We start from the raw sequence: 24445 nt of genomic DNA, 5'->3' as shown, positions 1-24445 counted from the left end.
TTTTCCATCCCCACAACGTGAGACCACACACAAGTTTGATCACCTGTCAAAAATTAGTGGAGCTTGGATGGGATGTGTTGCCACACCCACCATACTGGCCTGATCCTGCACTGTCAGACTTTCACTTGTTTTGCTCTCTTGAAAACTCCTCACATGGTATGACATTCAATTCAGATGAAGCTGTAAATCAGCATCTTGTTCAGTTTTTCACAAAGACAGGTCCTTCTGTGAACAAGGAATTATGAAGCTCACTGAAAGATGGCAAAAGTTTATCGAACAAAACGGGCAATATACCATTGATTGATCTTTGTTCTTTATATAAATAAATGACCTTTGAAAAATAGACAAAATACGTCATGACTTTTCTGACAACCCAATATATCTTTGATTCCATGAAAATGTGTCTTCCGGTGAGTGAAAGAAATCTTTGCTCTTAAGAATCTGACGCACATGCAAGGCTTAGTAAGATAAGCTCTGAAAAATAATTGAAGAAAGCAAGATCCAACTTGTCATGGATTTGTGGAGATGCGAGAGCTCAGCTCTTCATGGAACTATGGCAGTTAATTCAGGAAAGCATAAAGAGCCTTGACAGTGAAAAAAGGAGGAGAACATTTTTAGGGACATTGCAGGGTGTCATCTATAGAAGTTGGCAATTGGTTAGATAGGGGTGGACACGTGGAGATTAAGGAAAGGGAGTTATAAAAAAATGTTCCTGTGAGTCATTGGCAATGACAAATCAAAATTTCAAAATCCAGACATTATCATATAAGTTTAAGAAAAAAAATTATTTTCATAGCAAACCCAACTCCTGTTTTTCACCTGTCATAGAATTATTCCTGACAAAATTAGGTACCTACCTGAGACATACAGCTCGTCTGTTGGAAGGCAGGGACTTGTACCAAGGCAACAGGCTCCCTGTCCGTTCTTTAGATTTTTAAGTAAGATGCCTTTACTTTTGACATGTTGATTTTCCTGTGAAACTTTAACAGTAAGCCGATGTTTTTGTTTCCTAGCATAGTTGGTTTAAGTGAATTGGATTACTACTTTTATTTATTTCATAATTGCTTTCAGATTTTATATTGTGAAGGAAGCCTGAATATGGACCATGAAAATAGTAATATATGAGAATCTTAACAATGTTTTCAGGTTATCTTAGTGTTTTTCACTCATTATCCAATTAAATTCTTCTGATTTAATTCTGTTGAGATCAGCCTAATATGATGACCTTTATTTTACAGTAAGAAAACACATTCAAACTGAGAAAGTTTAAGCCAACTAAAACTGAGATACTAGAACTTTAACCCAACCTTTCTGACCCCCAATCACAAACAGCTTCTAGTTATAGGAAAAGATGGAAATGTTTCCCTTTAGCGTGATACAATTCAGAGCTGAACAGAACTTTAGCCATCGATTATTCCAGGAGTTGGCAACATTTTCTGGAAAGGATATACAGTAAATATTTTTAGCTTTGCAGGCTATACAGTCTGTTTCAAATACTCAATTCTACTATTGTTTCTCAAAACCAGTCCTAGACAGTATGGAAAGGAACCGTTCCAATGGAACTTCCTTTATAAAAACTGGCTGCAGGCTGGATTTGGCCTATGAGGTATAGTTTACTGATCCCTATTCTTCTCACCCCATTCTTATTTTTGAGAAGAAAACTAGTCTCCCCAGAGTCTATTGGGCTTATCCAAGCTTCTGGCTGGAGCCCAGAAATCTATTTAATTTACTATTATTTTATTCTAATATCTCTTTGTGAAGAGTAATTTAATGGTATCAGTCTGATTGACAAGATTTGTAACATCTTCCCCATCCTCAGTAGTAGAAGGTATAAATGGTATTCCAGTTGATCTTTCTATGTTGCTCATAGAATTAGTTTAAGTAGTCAATAATGTCTTCATGTGCTGATGGAAGTTCATCGATTATATCTTTCTGTGGAGACTTGCAAACATCCAGTCCCTAGACTGTTGATCTGCCTTTCTTCAAGATTCTTCACTTGGCAGCATTAAAGCAAACCCCACTGCAATTGTATTTCTTGAACTTGGCAGAATCTGATCACAGGAAATCTTAGACTTGTTCCTTGTGTCTCCCTTCAACACATATTCCAAGGGAGCTATGGTTTATTTAAGATAGATAAGTGGTAATACTTGTCATAATATTGGCTCAGTGGATAGAGAGTGCTCTCTTAATAGCAAGGTTGCTGGTTCGACTCCCGCATGGAAAAACAAAATACTTATCATAATACATTTTTTAAAAATTATGTAATTGTGGTAAGTAGTTTTTATTTTGCCGATCTTTGAAAAAGATATAACATATTTATGCAAAATAGCATATATAATATAAAACAACCAAGTATTTTCCAAGTGCTTATGATTTATAATTCATAAATCATGGACTCTACTGGAGATCTTAGTCGAAGACCAGCGTTTTGGGTCTACATCATAGCCCTAAGATTTCATTTTAGGAAACCTATCTTTATTACATTTTCTGCTTCTAAAAGACTTTGTGTTTTCTATTATAGTGGGCCAGTTGTGTTCCTCCACGGTACATGGCATTTAAAACAAGATTAAAAACAAGATAGGAAACTTTACCCCTTAGAGCTATTACCCTTCCAAATGTGTGTGTGTGTGTGTGTGTGTGTTTGTGTGTGTGCACGCATGTGTGTTCCAACCTTCAAATATTAACTCTTTGTTAGCAATCCAAAGACACTGTTTCAATTTTGAATAAAAGCTGATGCTATGCATCCAATTTAGCTGATTTTTTTTCCTCATGGAGGAGGATATTGAAACTATTTGCATACCATTATAAAATTCCCCGTTAAATACAGGAGGGAAGCCACAAAATGAGCCTGGGGGGGTCTACTGTTTGTGTCTGTATTCTAATTAGGCCATCCCTGCTGTAATAAATGAATTCTTATATGATCACACAGAGTTGAAACCCTGGTGGTTTCTAGGGGGAGAGTACAAATGTAAATGAAAGTTAATATCAGGCAGTGGTAGTATTTCCCATTTGTAGCAGACTTAAAGTAAGTACAAAGTTAAAGGAAAAATCAGAATTTATTTCCCAGTTATGTCCTAAGAATAACCTATGTTGCATTGGTATTCGGAGATGGAAGAGAACACATACTGGGATCTTCAGAAAAATAGTTTAGATATTATGCATTTTAATAAATGTTGAGGATTATTGAAAAATAAAAAGAAATGATAAGATTTTAGTTATGGAATATTTTGGACATTTTTTAAAACAATTTTGAGAATATTTGGAATGATAAAATTAGGTGAAGAAGGAAAACAAAGGAAAAAGAAAAACTATAAGGTAAACAAAAATAAATGAACTATTTTATTAAAACCAAATTATGCCACACCTACTGTATTATATTTAAAACAAAAAAACAAACAAAAACCAGTTTGTCTCTATGTTCACATCCTTGGTAGATTTCATCTCTTTGTAATATAGAAAGTATGTTGAAAGAAACTAATGTACATTGAATTTAATGGTGAAATGTTAATACCATTATAAAGCATGATTGGCTTTCATGATAGTTAGATAAATTCTTAGTTCCTTTCTCTGTGAAATGTTTATTTACATGTGTCAATTGTGACCAACTTTGGTGTACAATTTCATTGATGATCACTGTGATGCTGAGATATAAAATGCCATGAGAAATATTTATTGTTATGCTATATATTCATTCTGGGAAGAAGTAAGCTAATGAAGGATTGATTTGCAATAATTAGTAGTTAACATTCTGTTAAAGATTGTACTCAAGAAAGGGGAGAAGTTTATGTTTTCTAACACAAAAATGGTAGTACTTTTGTTAATATGGATTCAGGATTAATTGATGTATTTTTTCTTTTTCTTTCTCTTTTTTTTTTAGTCATTTATTGAGAGTACTTTTATATCATCACAAAAGATTCTTTAGCTATTGTTATGAACTGTAGTTTTTTATCAGAAGCATTTTAAGTACTTATAGTTTGTTGATTTTGGTCCAAGTCTATTCCAGTTTCTAGAATAGAGAACAGGTTCACTATATGCCTTAATTATCTTAGCTATTTTAAGCAGAATAGAGTTAGAATGAGTTTTTGAATAAAAACATTTTCCATATGAATTTTTCTCCATCAGATAGGCGAATTTCTCATGGTATTTTGGTTCTATTTTGGTGTAGTCAAGTAAAAAAGAGTTAATTATTTGAAAAGTAAAGTCTTTTTATAAAGCAGTAAGAAAATTGTCTTTCCAAGAGTTGTTCTTGAATTAACTTAACAAAAAACAGCATCATTTTAAAACAAAGTACAGAATAAAGGGTCATGTGCAAGATCTAACTTGAAAGGTCTTTGAATATGTTTTCTTGGATCTAGAGAAGCAGAGCGACATCTGCCTTTGATTATAGTTACATGGACAAATTCAAATTCTAGAGCTGTGCTTAAAACATTTCAGCCTACACAATGACAATGTTATGTTCTTGGAATATGGCACATGATGGTTATTTTTTAACATAATTATATATGTTTGGTCATCTTTGAAATAAATTATTTTAAAAAAGGTATCCATGGCAAAATCAGAATTTTTAATGGTTTAAGTCATGTCTATCTTAGAAAACTCAAAACTATTTGAATAAAGGTTTCTTTTGTTTCACAATTGATCAAATTAACTTTACAGAATCTGGTTTAGTTGCTACAATGTTTAGTTTGTGCCTCTATATTATTAAACGTTAATAAGAATGAGGGTTTTTTTGAGGCGTGGGTTAAGAAAATATTAGGAGAGTACTAATGCAGGGGAAGAAAGAATTAGCCATGCATCTGTTTTCACAGTAGTTTTGGCTTCCGAACCTCCAGAAATCAAATCACCATGGGCAGTTACAATCATGCTTATTCTGTGTGTTGTTTTGCTCCATTTTGCAGATTGTTCTAAATTTCACCACGATGGACTTATACAAAAGTAGTTTGTGCTGGTATGACTACATTGAAGTAAGAGATGGGTACTGGAGGAAATCCGCTCTCCTTGGTAAGAGATTATTTACCTTCTATGCGGCTACTCACTTAGCCTACCTGTCTAAAGACAATCGATTCTTTCAAGAGCAATCTTAGAGTTAAAATTGTATGTGACCAACATTTTAGTTTTTATTATACCTTTTTGAACCACAGCAAAAATACTCACAGGTAGGTCAATAGACTGATTTAAACTAGCTTAAATTATGAGGTAGTCCCTGAACATAATGATTTAGACTAGCTTTCACAAGCTTTATGCTTATAGTGTCTACTCATCAGTGTTTCTGTGTTTTTAATTTAAAAATCATAGTTTAATGAGAAAGCCAGATAAAATGTGGAGTGTGTGTGCGTGTGTGTGTGTGTGTGTGTGTATGTGTGGTTTTGTTTTGTTTGATATGACAGTAGAATGTAAGCTGTTAGGTACACGTTTGGTAGCTGGCTTGCTATGCCAAGCATATTATGTCATACTGTAGATGTCACCATTTTGCTTCTCAGGGAGTTTTCTTGTGGCTCAGAAGAGACATTTGTAGTTTGCATCATAAATTGTAGCTCAGATTTGGTGCTCAGGAAAGTCTGCTGCCAGTGTTTAACCACAGAGCACACCATTAACTTGCATGAAGCACTTTATTCTTGTCTTCTGTTTTATGTAAAGGTGAGAGCTAGGTGAGAGCTGCTGTGAGTGCGTCAGCATCTACTCTGTATTGATTTTTTTTTTTTGAGATTGTGACTTTTCCTTTATTCTTAGAAGTAGCTTTGCTCAGTTGTGTTCATGCGCCTTACAGATCTTCCTTTTTCTTACCATTTAAAACCTGCTGAATGGACACTGTTGTATTAAAAGTGACAGCAGCCTTCGTAAGTCCAACAGACCTATATGTTTAAAAGTGAGGAAAAATAAAGATGTGAATGAATTTGATAAGTCAGGTTGAGGAAAACATTGTTTTGAACATTTAGTTTCTTAGCCTAGAAAAAGCAATTTGTGATATATCAGTTCCAAAGAAAACGTTTCATTGCACTCATATTGGAGAATCAAATCTAAAGCTAAATATTGGAGAACACTTCTTTTAGAGCACCATCAGCATTACATGCTGTGTATGTGAGTGTCCCCCAGACTGCTTAAGCCTGATGATAGTTTTCATGTGGAAATCTTTCCCCACTATTTCTTCCCAAACCTTGCTCCTCAAAGTATAGCCATCATACAGTCAGCATCAGAATCATTTGGAAGGTAGTTAAAAATGTAGAAAATCAGGATTCATTCCATCCCTTCTAAATTAGAGACTATATTTTAACAGACTCTCTGGCAATTCATACGCACATTACAGTTTAAGAAACACTCTCTCTTTTACATGCCCATAGCTTACTTTTCCCGTTAGGAAAACTGTTCTTTACCTGTTAGTATGAATCTGTTGTATGTATTGTCATTTTTCATATTCTAAAACTAAGTATAATGTCATTGACAGGGGCATACAAAAATGGATGACAATATATTGTTTGTAGAATTATTTCATGTGCATTTTCATATTTAACCATTTTCGTCATTGTAAGAAAGTGTAGAGCTTGGTGGCAAATATACAGCAAGCTATAAATATTTGTGGAAGGTTGGGGGAAAGAAGAAGGAATGACAGGAATTATTATATTAATTTGGTATTATACTTGCCTATGGGTACATAACTAGAAAAAACTCAGAACTCATATTCAAGTCTTCTAATACTATTTGCTATTCTGCATACTACACCACAGATTATAGCCTTTATAGATGAGATGGAATATATGCAATAACATAAGGGAAGCATGGTGGTTTCCCTGACAGATCATCACTGAACCTGGCTTTGAGCTGAGATGCATCCCTAACCGTGCTAAGGACCAAACTGACAATTTAAACAGGTTCCTCAGGATCACTTGTACCTTTCTGTTCTTCATAGAATAATGTTCCCCATGTTACTGTATCATGTGACCTTTCACAAATATGTCTTTTGAGCTGGCTGTTTCTTCATTCTACAGATAGTGATTCTGACATCAGTTGGTTACTTAGGATTCTATGTTCTACTATTTTATAAATAGATACAAAAGGATTGTTTTATTTATCCACCTTTATTAAGTAAATATTAAGGCATAGTTATTAAGGATAGAGATAGGAATGAAATCAGGATATATATATATATATATATATATATATATATATATATATATATATATATACATACACACACACACACACACACAAATTAGAAAGCAATCAAAACATAAAGTCATATTTAGGAGTCTCTCTTTATCTTTTATTTTTTTCAGGTAGATTCTGTGGGGACAAACTGCCTGAAGTTCTTACCTCTACAGACAGCAGAATGTGGATTGAATTTCGCAGCAGCAGTAATTGGGTAGGAAAAGGCTTCGCAGCTCTCTACGAAGGCAAGTCACATTGTTTTAGAGATGACTTCCTCTTAGTTGTCTTAATGGAAATATCCTTCCTCTCAAAAAACAGAGAGGAAAAAAAACACGAAAAATACAAATTCATTAGAATGATATTGTAACTGTATTTTACTAATGAAGTTTTCTAAACCTGTATTATCATATCCACAAGGATGATTTTAATAAAAATACTCAGTAAATTTAAATTGCAAGAACAACCTGTTTTCCAGTACCAGTGATATAGTAACATATAAATGTTTTCAGGAATGTGTTGGCGAAAAAATGGCACACGGGTTCTTAAACTTCAATTTTTTTTTTTTCATGGTAATATTATAATATGAAGAAATGATCATTATCCTTTGTACTGAATGTGTGTCTAGTTGGTGCCTGGGTTGCTGAAATGCCCTGTTGTAGAAAACTGCACAGAAAGTGATTGTGGATATTTCTGGAGCGTGCTTTGTCTAAATGAGAGGGTCAGCATTCAGGGGAGAATTTACTAGACGCTTTGTTCTCTCCTCTAAAACAATTAATCAGCATTGTACTTCCAGGCTCTCAAAAGAGCTCCCTTTGCGTTGTGGGTGGAGACCCTTCTTGCTCCTGCCGCGGCCCGCCCAGGAGTTTAGGGAATTTAGAAGACAGAAAATTTCTGCTCCCTTTAAACTTTTCAGTAAATGGAAGCATTTTGTTTCAAAGATGAGCTGTATGGCAGTGAACAGGATTATTTAGATGGAGCCACAGATGTTGAGCATGTGATGCCATCCCCATTCAGCTATTTCACCTGAGGTCCCCAAACCAAAAGAAGCAGTTCAGAAGCAGCCACAACACAAACTCACATTGACTGAATTTGCAAAATCACAAAAGGTTGTTAAAATTTTTTAAATTGCAATTTTTTGGTTAATGTGAATTAACAGTGAGTAAAAAAAATCATCTATTCCTGTGCTAACTATTATCTAATATTTATAGTTAAGTGGCTAGGTTTTTTTTTTTTTTTAACCACCTAAATATTTACAACAGTACAACCAGCCAACTTGGATTTTTATAACCTGGTCTTTTTGGATTCAACTAGAGGCACTGAACTCAAATGTTATCTTGGGAGAAAATGAAATGGTGTATCTAGGTTTATTTATTTATGTTTGCTTCCCTCAGCTATCTGTGGAGGTGAGATACGTAAAAATGAAGGACAGATTCAGTCTCCTAATTACCCCGATGACTACAGACCGATGAAAGAATGTGTGTGGAAAATAACAGTGTCAGAAGGCTACTATGTAGGATTGACCTTTCAGGCCTTTGAGGTAAAGTCTTTCAGGCGACCTTCACGGAGTGTATGCTCCATAAATGGCAGTGGCATTTAAGGGGATCCTCATTAAATAAGCAAAGAACCAGAGAAGCAACTTCTTTAATCATGCCAAGAAGCAAAGAATTGCCTATAAAATGTAACATCAAGAGCAAAAGTGGTTTTTTTTTCTTTTTCTTTTTTTTCCTTTCCTCTGTGGCAGACATTTTCAAGAAGATTAAAGTGAGTTTACATTATCTGTGCTATTTGAATTAGAATGTTTGAAGTGCTGACAATAGCTTCTTTTGACAAATGCACAGGCTTGTTTCACAAGACTGCTTGAAGGGTCCATTAAATAATAGAAATTTTATTTATCTTCTAAACGAAGAGGTTAAAAGGTAGACCATCTTTTTTGGTGTTGTTGGGGGGAAGTTCACTTCTACCATTATACAGAACATTGTTTATATCAGAAATAGGGAGTTAAGTGTTCTCAGGAGCTCTCAACTTCATTAAAAATATTTATCAGGAAGGAAATCAGTGCCAACATTGAGTTATTAAAGGAGGGCAGCATAAACCAAAGGCCAGACAGAATTTTGGAGCAAAGTCTGGGTCCAAAATTGCCAAGCTGGCTTATCAGTCATTTTTGTGGGGTGGAGGGGAACTGAGTTAGAGATTGGAAGCCAAGGGATGAGGGAATTTGTCAGGAACTCCAGAATAGTACATTTAGATTGTAGAATCCATCGAGAAATTGAGAGCCCAAGTAAAGTGGGAAGGAACGATGCGGTCCAGGCAGGGGCTGGGCATGCAGATGCCATCACTGGAGATGATTTCTTCACTGATTAGAAGGCTGATTCGCTGTCCAAGCAATCAGAAGGCAGTAGAGCACCCCATCCACTTCTAGGGTGGACTTGCCACTGAGCAGAGTGACTTGGTGGTGTCTCTGTCCCCACAGCAGTAGCACCAGGGGGACCCAGGCATCACTTACGCAGAAGCCCAGAGAATCTGACACCTCTGCCTGCAAACTGTGTGATATATTTTTGGGTACTTGTGTCTACCCCTTGGCATGTTCCATTTAATTTTCAAGACATATTGACTGTTTTGCATTTTTGGAAACCTTGGTTTTACTTGATTCATATTTGATTTTTGGTATTTTAATGGATCAATATGATTGTGAACATTATTCAAACAGACCACTTTATTCTTAACAGTAAACACAAATTGAGTAGGATCCGTCTACTATTTAGACCAAAACAACTGTTTCATTGAAAAATTATCTCCCTAATGACCTTTTTACTTGGATGTTGTGATATTGCAAAAATCAAGTGATGAACTGTCTTTCAATATATAATTCAATGTTTTATGAACTTCTGTTACAGAAGTGATGTCAGACAATGCATTCACTCTGTGCATCTAAAAACTGAGATGCAGAAATTGCTGGCTCAGATGTTTTGTATTCCTTTTTGATGTATCAATATAGTAACAGTGATATTCTATAAAAATAGTGTAGTACAAAGAAGAAATAGGACAGGTTTACATCTCAGGCACTTAGAACCATGCCTGGCACAGAATAGTCATTTAATAAATACTTGTTGATTGAGTGAATAAATAAATTATTGCTAAGCTTTGGGACTGGGGAAAAATCATGTCATAGTTTGGCTCACAGTACATTTTATTTATTATCTTTAGTTACCTGTCCTTCATTTTGCTTTATTTCCTTATGGTTTTTCCTCCTTCATGTATGTACTGGACATATTTGAATGTCTAATAGGACTCTCATCTTTAAATGAATAAAATCAAACCTTTGATTGTCTTGTCTTACTACCCACTCTTCTTCAGTCTTCCCTATTTCAGTATTTACTATTTCAATATGGCACTATTTACTCAAGGAATATCCCTCCTTCCACTTTTTCTCTTAAATCCTGAGGTGAATCCATCAGCATATTCCATTTATTTTTATGGAAAAATATATCCCATAGCTGATCACTTCATACCTACTTTCTGGCCACCACTCAACTCCCGTTAACAACCCTCCTCTGGGAACTTGGTGAGAGCCTCACATCTCTTCTCTGACCCGACATGACCTGATCGCCACAAAACAACCAGAATGATACTTTTAAAGGTAAATTAGATTATAACTCTACTCTGCTTAAATTATTTCAGGGGTTTCCATCAAACCCAGATTCAATTGTCATGGGTCAGTGCTACCCACGATTTGGTCCAAATTTCCTGCTCCTTCTCCCTGTGCCAGCTCATCTGGTCTTCTTTCTCTTCCTCAAAAATGCTAAGTTACTCCCACATCACAGCATTTGCCATTGAGATTCCTCTGGATCTTTGCTTTGATTCCTCTCTTCATTGGGATCTCTGCTTAATCATCACCGCCTTAGAAAGTCCTTACCTGGAACTCTATAAAATATTTTCTTATCTACAGTTGTCTATAAACCATTATTCTGTTTTAGTTCATTGCACTTACATCTACTGGAATTTATGTTACGGGTCTCTTGGTTTACATGGTTGTCATCTGTCTATCGCACTAGATATGATCATCAGACAGCAGGGGTCTTACTTGTCTTGTTGATCACTGAATCTCCAGCACTACTAGAAGCATGATTAATGTTTGATAATGGGAGGAATGAATGGATGAGTAGATTATCCTTGAGAGTGTGAGCACCTGGTGATTGGTGGGTAGAAATTGATATATCCTTTCTTTATCAAAGTTTGTAAGTTTCCATACAAGGGACACAAGTGTGGATAAGTAAAAAAGGTTTACACTGTGGAGGATCTGATATGTGGAAATTCAAAAGTGACAAGGAATTTAGAGGTGTTCTAATTTGCCATCTAAATCTTCTAGATAAGCATACTGAACTTATGTCGGTAACCTCATCACACAAGTGAGCGGCACTAAACGAGCATTAAATCCCGGGTACAGTTAGTTGATCTTCATTACTTATAGATTCTGTATTTACAAATTATGCTACTCAGTAAAATTTGTTTGTAATCCCCAAATCAATATGCGCAGTTCTTTCTTGGACATGTACAGAGCAGAAAAAATATGTGAGTCATCTGACATGCACATCCCCAGCTGTGATGTGCTTTATGGAGAAAACATATGTGTTAGCTGAGCATCGTTCAGGCATGAGTTACAGTGTTTTTGGCTCTGAGTTTAGTGTTAATGAATAGATGATGTATGAGTATTTTTTAATTTGTTCTAGTGGTGACTAGATGGTTAGTTTCATTTCATCAGTTATCTGTTTATATCAATTTATTTTTGTTTGTACATTTTCCATTGATAACATATACATTTTATATTGAAAATGTGTAATTTTTAGAAAGTCCTCACCAATCTTCAGTGTTTTGTGGTTTTTGTCTGACAAGACACTTTTTATTCACTGGTAAGCCTTTGCTTTTTTTCAAAAATTGTTTCTATTTTTGCAACTTTGTAATTCTCTGTTATTCTCTTCCTTTTCAGATAAAAGTGCCTTTAGGATAAACTTGTCCATCATTCTGTTGAAATCTACTATAAAGAATTTACTAGCTATCCATTATTTATACCTTTCTGTGAATTTATATCATGACTTTACCTTTGCTAATGCTATTTTGATTTTAATGTAAGTCCGTAAAAAAAAATCTGAACAAGTGCCTTTGTTAATGAATTTCAGATGTCTTTGAGCAGGAAAGGACACTATTTAGGGTTACAGAAGCCTGATTCTTCAGTAATCATACCCTTTGGGAAGCTTTTCCTTTAGTAGCTCCTGGTACATTGCTTGAATGTAGATCATGTCTAAGTCATTTTGGGGAGCTTATCTTCTATTCAGCAGCAGTGTTATTTGTAAAGAAGCTTCTATACTGTTATTTTACTTGGGGATTATCAGTACACAGAAATACAGAAGAGAAAAAGTTTGGAAGTGTTTGTAGTAAAAACTTTCAAGAAATGTCAATAAAGCAGAAAAGAAGTGAAATAAACCTAGATACTACTTATGTTCACATCGAAATCCCCACATACATTAATTTAAGTGGGATTAAGTTTGAGTACTTTGTCAAGATTTCTACACACTCTGATTTGGTTATACTTCCCTTACGAAAACCATAGATGTTTAACAGTCTTACCCATCATTACTGTAAGCTGCAACATTCTAAACTATTTATAAAAGTTTTTATCTTGGTAGTTTGTGACTAAAGTAATTGTTTGACTAAAAGTAATCCTTTAATTCCTTTAAGTATTTTATATTAGTTTAAGTAGACTAGTCTCTGTGAATGAACTAAGAAGTCAAGACAAAGAGATCTTAATGAGTTGACATTTTTTGCTTGTCATGTAATATTTTGGGATGTTTGGCTAAGAATGCATACTGGTTAATGACTATAAAAGAGAATTAAGTGACTTCAGAATTATAGTTTAGGCTACCCTTCTACTCTGAAAGATTAGTACATGCTCATGTAAATATACCCAAGGTCACACAATTCTTAATTGATAGTACTGTGATTGAAACTAGTTCCATCGTCTGTGCACTCTTGCTCCCAGCACCTGGTAGCAAAGAGAGACACTGACATTCTTTCATAGCATTCAATTTTTAGGAAGACCTTCATAGCGGTCTTCATTTGTACAACTGTGTTGTTTAATCAACACAGGCCTGTATATAAGGAGCATGCCTGTTTAATTCATGACTCTACACACTGTCAAGTGTGTATTATCTGGCCATAGTAGGTTTTCAATAAATATTTATTAAATTTATGAGTAGTTAAAAATAATAGTGTCATGAAGGAAAAAACAAATGCAGTGGCCACATTTAAAAACCTGAGCCACATAAAAATAGACCTAGTCTAGATTTAAAATTTTGATTTTCCCAGGTTGAGAATATTATTTTATTCTTTTTTTTAGCTATAATTATCTATGATTCAATATTAATTAAAATTTGATAGTAATAATAGCATACTAAATATGATAGTAAGTTTTAAAATAATGACCTATTATTAAGCTTTTCTCTTTTTATTGAAAATTCTTTTTGTTGATAGCATTATATTTTAGACTTTACTGGATTTTCCCCTCATTGTTAAAATTAATTTATTTTTAGTGATAAATGCTAATTTCCATTGCTTTTATTAGTCATACTTTTCTTTAATATTTCCCCCAGAGCAAAAAATAATTACTTTAGCATTGTTCCATGTGTATATAATTTTACATGATGTTATCTATAAAAGTTTCATCATTCATGTAGTTGATTGCATTAATTATATTTTGAAACTATGTTCTATCAGTCATGGGAAAGAGTATTTTTTTATTATGGTAATATAGACATAACATGAGACCATCTTAACCGTTTTTTAAGTGTATAGCTCAGTATAAGTACATTCACATTGTTATGCAACCAATCTCCAGAACTGTTTATCATGCAAAACTGAAACTCTATACTCAGTAAACAATAATTCCCCTCTTCCCTACTCCAGCCCTTGGCAACCACCCCGTCTATGAATTTGTCTACTCTGGGTACTTCATATAAGCGGAATCATACAATATTTGCCTTTTTGTGACTGGCTTAAGTCACTTAGTATAATATCCTCAAGTTTCATTCATGTCGTAGCACCTGACAGGAGTTTCTTTTTAATGCTGAATAATATTCCATTGTATGTACAGACCACCTTTGTTTGTCCATTCATCCATTGATGGACATTTGGATTGATTCCACATTTTGGCTATTTCACTGAACAATGCTGCTATAAACATGGGTCTATAAATATCTCATTGAGACCCTGCTTTCATTTTTTTGGTCTATACCTAGACATGGGGTTGCTGAATCACATGGTAATTCTATTTTTAATGTTTCAGGGAGCATGGGAAAGCATTTATTGAAACTATTATCTAGAAATTTTGAAGTTTTCAGAGCTTTCTACAAATAACTAGGTACTGCAGTAGATGTTTTGCAATGTTACATTTATTTGGAAATTTGTTTATAAAATGGAGGCAAACAAAGTGTGTGAATGGGTCCTATGCCTAGGCATGGGCCCTTGCTCCAGGGCTGGCTTTCTTTCAATGTTTAGAGTTCACTTACATACACTGACTACAAAGCACTGCACCAGTTGGCAGTTTTAGAAAGAGAAGCTGGCTGCTTTAGGTTACCTTTAGTTGATTTTAAGTTCTTGCTAAACAGAAATCACTTGGCTTTTTCATGCTTCCTCTCTAATCTGGCAGTAAAGGCATGAGTCCCCACTTAGTAATGAAATGTAAGAATAATCCCTTCTGGCTAATCTTTGTACTTGTTCTTCCTTTTCTGTGTATTTGCATCTACTTCTAATATCACTTAAATGTCAGTTTTCTAAAAATGTTCAGAGCTATCGCTTTCACTGTAGTCTCCATGTACATGTTATCTGTTTACATTATGATAACCTTGCCACATTTGTGCATGGTTTATGCTCCAATTACCTTAAAGTCTGTAATAAATTAACATCATCATTATCAAAACAAATTTATTATATGTGTAATTGTGCATGACGTTACATTCAGGGCCCAGATCTATGAACTGTGTCCATGCTGTCACTCAAGAAGAAATGGAGTTTTCTTATTTGGTTTCCTTGTTTTTATAAATCATTGGTGTTCTTTTTCTCATGGAGCTTAAGGTTACTGGATAGCATCAATGGACTTGCCCACTTTTTAGCTTCAACCATATTTATTTCTATCTATTCTGTATATTAATTGTGAAGTAATTTATACAGCTAGAGAAAAAGTTACACAAATTACATGAATAAAATAACTCAAACTTTCATTTCTGCCCACGATCATTACTCCTATAGGGAGGTCGTTGAGACATAATTAACACCAATACTACAGATTCATTGTGCTGGCACTGCAGTTAGGATTAATGCAATTAAACTGGGAAAATAAATAAAAAGATCATTGAGGTCATTGATAAGCTATCTAGGATTGTTATGTGAATGGATAATGCATGTTTAAATATCATAAATTGTATATATGAGGCACATTTTATTTTCTAAGCAATTCACTAACTGTGCATTTACTCTGTAAGAATAGTGTATATATTTCTACTGTGTTTCTCCTAATACCATGTGCATAATATTTAATATGTAAGTAATATGTAACTCATACATAGGTACTGAATTAATCCCAAAGTTGATCATTGTTATGCATTTTACCCATGGAATAATCCTTTTGTGTCATATAAAATATTTAAACTGCAATTTTGACTAAGTAACCAGTGAATATACTGTAAATTAAAAATTAAAATGATCTATTTTATATCTCTTAAAAGGATAGAGTGAGTTTTATTTACAGGGAAATATCCATTTTTCTACTTCTTCTTAATCATCGATGAAATATAAAATTTTTGTTTTCTTTTCAATAGTCTGTTTTGTGTTCTCCCTTGTTAGTACTGTAATTTATAAAAGTGATTTAATCTCCTCAAAGTAGTAATTAAAAAGCCCTTTTCAACTAAACTTAATTTTCATTCTACCATGGCTTCGCATACGATGCACTACAATCTTATTTCTAATAATTGATTTTCTACAAGGAGCTTCTTTCTTCATCATGTCTCTTCTCTTCCTTTCCTCTTCTAAATCTTGCTTTCCTCCCTCATCCAATATGACTCATGAATCAAGAGCAGTTCATTCTGTGCTGCTCTAAGCAGGTGAGAGGATGGCTTGCTGAGACCTTCGGTTATTTTTCTCTACAGTTTTGTCACTGGTTCAGTGTTGCTTATTCTTTTATCAAGCCCTATATATCGAGAGTTATAGATATTATTTCATATTCTCTTTGAAGAACAGCCTTTGGCCATCTGGAAATGATCTCCTATATATAGAGACCTTTTATTTTATTTATTTATTTATTTATTTATTTATTTTGAGAACTTTGTTTTTAAAGGAGTATATTAAATAATAAGAGAAGGTGGCACATACCTTGTCATATTGGCCTTGTCATCCCTGGTGACTAAGTTACTAGTGCCACTGCTAGCCCTCCCTCACCATCTCTCTATTTATTAATAAATAGCTACCGTTTAAAAAATGTGCTTTAAAAATGAGATGGTCTTTGTATTAAATATTCTCCCTTCATTTCTGCAATTCTACACACAGAAAGAATACATTTTTAAGAAAAAGTCTGGATTTATGAATCAAACTCACTGAGCCTGGTGGAGCGATCTTCATGCCTCTCAACCTCCTTCTCTTCTTATTTTGTTTCACTTTATGTTTTTCCATAGTATTTATTAGTTTCTAATGTTTTATGATTAAATTACTTTTTCCTATTTTTTGTTCCTTTGCTCTCTACCCACCAGTAGCATCTAAACTTCAGGGAAGCAAGGCTCTGCTATAACATTTTGCTAAATGATGCATACCAGGCGGTGAGAAGACAGCCTGGCACAGGATAGGCACTGACTATTTGTTGAAGGAATGAATTAATCCTGATTGTGATTGGAAAAAAGAAAGCAGCAAATGTAGTTCTTAGTTTTGAATCTGTACTTCAAAATCTATTTTTTTCTGTTTGTCCTTATCCTACCTGCTGTGAAGACTATCACTGTTAATGTTTTGATAAATCAGGAAACAGATTCTTCAACCAATTATACCAGCAGTTTTGTGTGTTCTGTTGCAGTTCCATGGAATGAGCATTTCCCCTGACATTGGTTATGTAACAGAGTTCCATATATTATTGAAATGTATGTTGAGTAATAGATGACAAGATGTGATACTTTTCATGGTTTTTCTAGCTTCAAATGTCTAATAAGCAGTTGATTCTCTTAAGTCTTCAGGGCTAGTGCCTATTTTCTATTAAAAAAATCAAAAGCAAGAATTTTATTTAGAAACTATATCAAAAATTTTAAAGCCAGTTGCCTTTAGAAGTAGTTCAGGGTAAAAACAGGTCCATGGATTTGCAGTTCTCCATAAAGTTTCATTGGCCAATTGTCTGATCTAATATTTGCATTTAGTTGTTTAAGGAGAAAGATTGAGTTCTGCCAGCTAATATGGATTGATGAAAGTGTGTCAAGGTAAAAAGGTCATCTAAACAAGCCATGGTACCTTGATTCTCCAACAGAGTGTTCCTTCTGCATGCAGCTATGCTAACTGGGGGTAAGGAATTTCATAGACTAGGAAGTAATATGATCTCATACCATCATATTTTTCCTTCAAAAATATATTTATAACCTAAATCAGTGCAATATTCATCCATAGAATTTGAATTCAGCTTCTCTATGAATAAAATAATAGTTTACTGGATGATCTATGATCAATAATTTTATAATGATTTGCTGAGCAATTTTACATTGCTTATAAGCATAATATAGCTCAGACTTTTAATGATTATTTTAAATATGGATTTTTTTTTCAGTTTTATTTTCCAAAGAGTCACAACTTGATTCAGATACATGTAGTTGCACTGATCCATGGATTTATTCTCTCTCGCCCTATCTACCAGAATAACATGTCCTTTATTCATGGGCACTGTAGGTCTTATCATGCACACTTGCAAGAAATGCTCTCATTTAATAAGGAATTTGTTATATGACCATGTCAGTACTATGGCGCAGAGAATACATAATGACCTTTCTGTAGAAATTGTTTTATCTATGAATGAGATGTATGTTCACATATTTTTACTCCTTAAGATTGAAAGACATGACAACTGCGCCTATGACTACTTGGAAGTTCGAGATGGAGCCAATGAAAATAGCCCGTTGATTGGGCGTTTCTGCGGTTATGATAAACCTGAAGATATCAGGTCCACCTCCCATACCTTGTGGATGAAGTTTGTTTCTGATGGAACTGTGAACAAAGCAGGGTTTGCTGCCAATTTTTTTAAAGGTAATTCGAAATAGGAGCTTTTCTTTGTCAGGGATAAATGTGATAGTTAACTTTGCTTTAGTGGACAACTAGAGTGAAGTTTGATTGAAAGTTGAAGTAGGCACTGTTCCTAAGGGTATTTTTGGTGGGTTTTGATGGAAAAGGTTATTGGTAAAATACTGAAAATTTGAACTTTGTAGCACAGGGTAGGAACCCCATGAGGATATTATACCATTTTTTAAAATGAAATAGACAAAATAGCAAAATCCATAAAGGGAGAAAATAGTTACGATAATAGGCAACAAAGGATTCATAACCAGAAAAGGGTTTACTGATGTGTAGTTTATCAGTTTATTTCCAGCTAGCAGCATTTCCCAGCCACTCATTACAGAATGGCTCCTGCTACATTGGAAATGTTTTTTTTCTTTTTTTGACAAAGAGTTAATACCGATCTGATACCTAAAATGTATTTTTATCAAAGAGTTATTACTGATCAGCCTTAATTTTGAATAACCTAACTAAATTTTAGTTTGTTTTCATGTCCCATATTTGGTGTGTATTACTGAAGTAAAAAGAAAACTATTTTAGTGTAAGTAGTAATTTCAAATATGCATTTAGAAAATTCGTAGTACCCTATGTTATGTGTGTTAGTATAGAATAAAATTCTTTTATGGGAAGACAAAAAAAATTTCTCTATACTGATTTTTATAGGATAAGTGATGGAATCAGTTGTGTATGTCAAAATTTAGCATGATTAATATCTACCATTTTCATTATTTAAAGAACAGTATAATAGATTTTCTCTAAGAGTTAAGTATTCATCATATGAATTAAAAGTCAGAGAACCTTGGCACTTTTACTATACATAGTGAAAGTTTTTATGAAAATGAACATTTACATGCTTTAAATCTTCTCTATGTGTTGTATTTTATGGTATAAGAAACATGCTATCAAGATTTTCTCATGTGATGTTTATATATTTGGTAATCAAAAATGCTTAGTATTTTTTTGATGCATAATTTCCCAACTCACAATAGGTTATACCTAAAGATTGAGGTTATGGAGTACCTTGTCATATATGTTTCTATGTATTTTTCATATTTATAATTCATATATAATTTTCATGTTTTCATACAATTAAAATAGTATATACATTTACAAAAATGTGGAATTGTTGTATTTTCTGGGTTAACATGTTTATGTAAAAACACTGAATGCTTTAAATTTAAAGAGATCTAGTAAGTTTCTGGTTTTTTTCTCTTTAGTTTATATTCACCATAATCCATGTCTTTAAAAGCATTTTTCCAGGCCATCTAGCAAGCTGTACTATGAAATCAACAGGTGAAGCTGCTTTTTTATCAGGAGCTTTTTCTGTTTCATTCTGAAAAAACCTCTAGGTTTTATTAATTCTCTTTGACCTTAAATTCAGATAGAACCATACTGAGATAAGATGATCTTTGGTAGGTTTCCAGCACTTCTCTTGGTTGTTATACATTCTTAGGTTGCAGTGACATGAGTTCTTGTTTTTCATGTATTTAAGGGCTTGCAAATTATTCCTGTTCCTTTGTTGAAGCTATTAATTGTCTCAATTTCATTCAAAGCTATTAAGCTCATCATGGTTTGAAAAAATTTTACATCTCAGTATATAAAAACAAAATACTCGTGTCATTCTCTAACTCTCACCATCTTTATAGAGGAAGACGAGTGCGCCAAACCTGACCGTGGAGGATGCGAGCAGCGATGTCTGAACACGCTGGGCAGTTACCAGTGTGCGTGTGAGCCTGGCTATGAACTGGGACCTGACAAAAGGAGCTGTGAAGGTATGACTGGATTTTCCCTTGACGTTCCCTGCCCGAGTCCCTCTGCCCTATTCTTTTCCTTTATTATAGTCTCATTCTCATTCTTACCTTCCTCTCCTCTCTCCTCCCCTCCTCTCCCGTCCCCTCCCCTCCCCTGCTCTCCCCTCCCCTCTTCTCTATAGTAATTTCTTTCTTCACCTAGTAAGAATCAATTGATAGCCACAGTTAATGTGAAACTAAAACTGGGTTCTTGTTACAATATAAGTCATTTCCTTCTTTGGTTATCAACCAGGACAATTATTTATGTTATCTATCTACATATGTACCTATCATCCATCAATCTATCATAATCTATCTTATCTGTATGTTTTCTATTTTTATCTCTATCTGGACCTAGATTTTAATCTATCCATCCATTCATCTATCATTTATTTTAATCATTTTTTAACATAATTTATGCGTGTGTCTGCCTTTTTAAACTGCAGAGTCCTGAATCTGAATCATCTTTATATGTCTAGCATTTAGCACAGTCAGATATAAAGCAGGAATTAAATGCATTTTATTAATAAAAGACTCATAAACAAAGACATTTTGTCCCATTTTCAACATTTTCTGTGTAATTCTAAGATGAGACATCTTGTACAGTGGTTTAATTAAATAAATAATTAAATAATTAATTAATTTATTTATTTATTTATCTATTTTACCATATCCTATGGTCTCTTTCTTTAGAATTTAAAGCTTACTCTTTACCTGTGCTCCATCCTACTGGGTCGTCGGGAAAGTCATGACGTATTTTTCTATGTTTTTCAATGCAAAAATGAGTCATGACTTTTCCAACGACCCAATATTACAGGCCCCATACCTAAATTACAGACAAAACAGAAGGACTGATCTAACTTCCTCCATTCTACTCCTCATGTGTTCCCTCTAAAAATTTCTGCCAAAATCATTTTCGTAGATCTTGTAGCAACTTAACATTTATATTTATGTATTTATTTAGGTTACTTTTGGTGTTTCTCACAAAAATGTATGTTTCCTAGGCATGAGCACCTTGTTCTCTACTGTATCTATAATAGAGGTCATGATAAGTGGCAAAGGTGGAAGCATTATTTCTTAAATGAGTAAATGTCACATCCTAATTGACATATTTTTTAAAAAAAATCAGAGACTCCCTTTTTCTTCTTAAAAGTTTAAACTCTTTTATTTGGCAAAATTCTCCATCCTATCTATTAAACTACAGATCTGCTTCCTATACTGAATAAAATAGACACAATTATTAAAAAAATGCAGTATTTTGAAAGCAGAGGACATTGTAGATCAGACAATATAGAGTAACATGACTATTATTATTATTGTGTAGCTCCTAGAAATAAATAATATACTTCATAATAATTTACCAAAAAGTGATGAACATGAAAGTGCAGGTAGTTTTTTATATTTATAAATACACTTATAGTATATTTATAAATATGCTTACACACTCACACACACACACAGAGGCAATTAGAGAGCGACTTTAGGTAACTCTTGATTTCCCTATGAATTAATTATAAACTGTGTATGATATATATTCTTTTCACTTAGCTTGTTTTTGGATACCCTGATTTTGCTAAGCTCCCTATCAATAAGAGGTGACATAAACAGTACCTCTTTTAATCGTCACAGGATGTGGAGTACAGATTAGAGAACAGCTATGTATGATGTCAGAGGGGTAGTAGATTGGAGGAGGGTTGTTATCACTTTGTGAGGGGTGTAAATGTCTATTACACTGTTTTGTACATGTGAAACTAATAAAAAAAAATACACCAAAAAAACCCCAACCAAACAAAAAAACCAACAAAAAAAACAGTATCTATTTTAAATAGATCATCCAACAGGAAAAGAAAACCAGTTGTTAAATGGGAGATTTCGGAATAACAACTACGTTATTATAGTTTTATATCACTTTACTATAGTTCATCTTTCCTGCGAGCTGAAGCAACTCTACGAGTTACTTGCCTTGAGGGAAAAAAAGTGTTTAAAGAAATAAACAATTGATTTGGGTCTCACTGCATCAGAGTTTATTGTGCTTTACATGTACCTTTTCATTAGTTCTCACAATAACCATATCGTGTAGAAATTATTATGCCCATTTAAAAGATAAGAAAATCAACGCCCAATTTTCTTTATATTACTCACCTAACGTTAAAGTGATCTAAAACGTTGTGGTACAGCCATAATTTGCTTGACTCCAAAGCTACAAACTGACAGTTTATAAATGGGATTAGTTTGTTAAAATAGTCGCACTAAAAACTTAAGGAACCAGAGATTTCAGCTGTCTTGGTTTTGAAAAATCTGGAAGATGGTTGACATTTAATGTTGAGATATTTGGTTACAATGGGAAGGTGCTAAGAAGCGGATGACTTTGTTAAAGGAAAACCTTTTCCATTTCTTTCCTCCTAGCGGCTTGTGGAGGACTTCTTACCAAACTTAATGGCACCATCACCACCCCAGGCTGGCCCAAGGAGTACCCTCCTAATAAAAACTGTGTGTGGCAAGTGGTGGCACCAACCCAGTACAGAATTTCTATGAAGTTTGAGTTTTTTGAATTGGAGGGCAATGAAGTAAGTGAACAATAATTTTTTTTGTACCGTGTTTTGGGAATTCCTGAAGGGAAACTGGTAAACTAAAAATAGAAAAGGAAAGAAGGAAGGAAAGAGGGGAGGGAGAGAGGGGGAGAGAGCAGGGGAAGGGAGGGAGTGAGGGAGGGAGAGAGAGAGGAAGAAAGACTTGCAGTGATACAATAGTGTACACAAAGTCTTTCTTTGCTCTGCTGCTCATTTCTGCAGTTGCTTGTAATTCCTGTTGACATTGGATTATATTTTCAACTGTTTCTGGGAGACTGAAAATTACCCTGAGGAGATTTTACCTAGTGTATTAATATACAGCATTTTTTGATTTATTAAATAACTATGATGAAAATAAGGTCAGCTTCATGTCACATAGACTTTTCAAGAGAAAAATCTCTTGGTTGAGTCTTAACAAAAATATTCGTTTGGGAGAACCTGATATATTTTACTTATGGAAATAGGTATATTTTTATCATATAAGTAGTTTTTTATTTTTAACGTGCTTATGGTTCACAAATAAAGATTAATGCTTTAACTTCAGTAAACGGTGGATTTAGTTGATGCTATCTTTCTTTTACAAAAGCTTACTTTAGTACAGTTTTCGGTTACGTGACCACATTTAAACAAGTGAACTCATTTATTTGAAAGGTGCTTCTGTACATTTTTAAATCTCTTACTAATGGCTTTGAGGTAAAAAGAAGTTGCTGACTTTTGTGTTTCCTTAAAGGAAATTAAAGCCTGAAATGTGATGAACTTACATATTTCAGAGAAATGTAGAATTTTAGATAGAGCTTAATGGACATTTTGAGATCTTTATATCATGTGTAAGTTTTATGATAGGAAAGACTACACTTTATATTTCTAACATATTTTATCCACATGGAACATAGTTTTCATTTAATATAATTGGAAATTTGGGAAAGTTTGAAATGAAGAAAATAATTTTTATGGTATTTTAAAAAAAGCTTTCATAGGACACTTTTTGCAAATGGGAACCTCCTTACCTTCTGTGGCTTGATATGAACTCTGTGTCGAATGACTTCTACTCGCTCAGTTTTCCCTCAAGCTATTAGTTGTGGCAGCTATGACATTTCGATTCATTAATTGAGAGATGTTCCTAAGAAGGTTAGATGCTTATATTGAGGAGGAAGGAGAGTAGATGGTTTTAAATAAATGGAGCACTGTGTTCCCAAAGCAGCTTCTCATGGTAGTGATCTTTATTCATGGAAGGACCCTTTACAAACAAGTCTAATTGTATTTCTTAAACTTATAATGATGTTGCTGTGTGGAAGGCTGTTACAAAATCCTGTGTATATTCATAGGTTGATGTCTTAGCTATTTAAAATAAAGTCATGAACAAAAACTTGACTTATAGACTATTGAGTTAAGCTAACACTTCATTATTTTATTCATTATATTGATATACAAAAGAAAAGTCAATGTCAAACTAGTTTTGCCTTGGTAACATTCTTCTATTCTAGATCAGAGCCTCCGCTAAACAATTGCAGTAACAAGGTAGAAAGAGAACTTTTTTCATTTTTCCTAGCAATGTTTTGCTAATTTATCACCTAATTAATATCACAAGAACCAGTAATTTGA

General features: G+C 33.9%; 1 protein-coding gene across 3 annotated transcripts in view; it reads left to right on the top strand.

Annotated features, from left to right (window-relative positions):
* Positions 1-24445, top strand: part of TLL1 (tolloid like 1) — a 175847-nt gene that overhangs the window by 118507 nt on the left and 32895 nt on the right. For all 3 annotated transcript variants that reach the window (XM_019650600.1, XM_019650598.1, XM_019650599.1), the window contains 6 exons: positions 4899-5001; positions 7272-7388; positions 8535-8680; positions 18261-18456; positions 20130-20255; positions 22680-22840. In XM_019650600.1, coding sequence (XP_019506145.1) covers positions 4899-5001; positions 7272-7388; positions 8535-8680; positions 18261-18456; positions 20130-20255; positions 22680-22840 — 849 coding nt within the window. The remainder of the gene's footprint in view (positions 1-4898; positions 5002-7271; positions 7389-8534; positions 8681-18260; positions 18457-20129; positions 20256-22679; positions 22841-24445) is intronic.

This window comes from Hipposideros armiger, unplaced genomic scaffold (assembly GCF_001890085.2).
Source record: "Hipposideros armiger isolate ML-2016 unplaced genomic scaffold, ASM189008v1 scaffold_142, whole genome shotgun sequence".
NCBI classification, from domain to species: domain Eukaryota; kingdom Metazoa; phylum Chordata; class Mammalia; order Chiroptera; family Hipposideridae; genus Hipposideros; species Hipposideros armiger.
The sequence above is the reverse complement of the archived record's forward strand: the minus strand, read 5'-3'. Positions and strand labels throughout refer to the sequence as shown.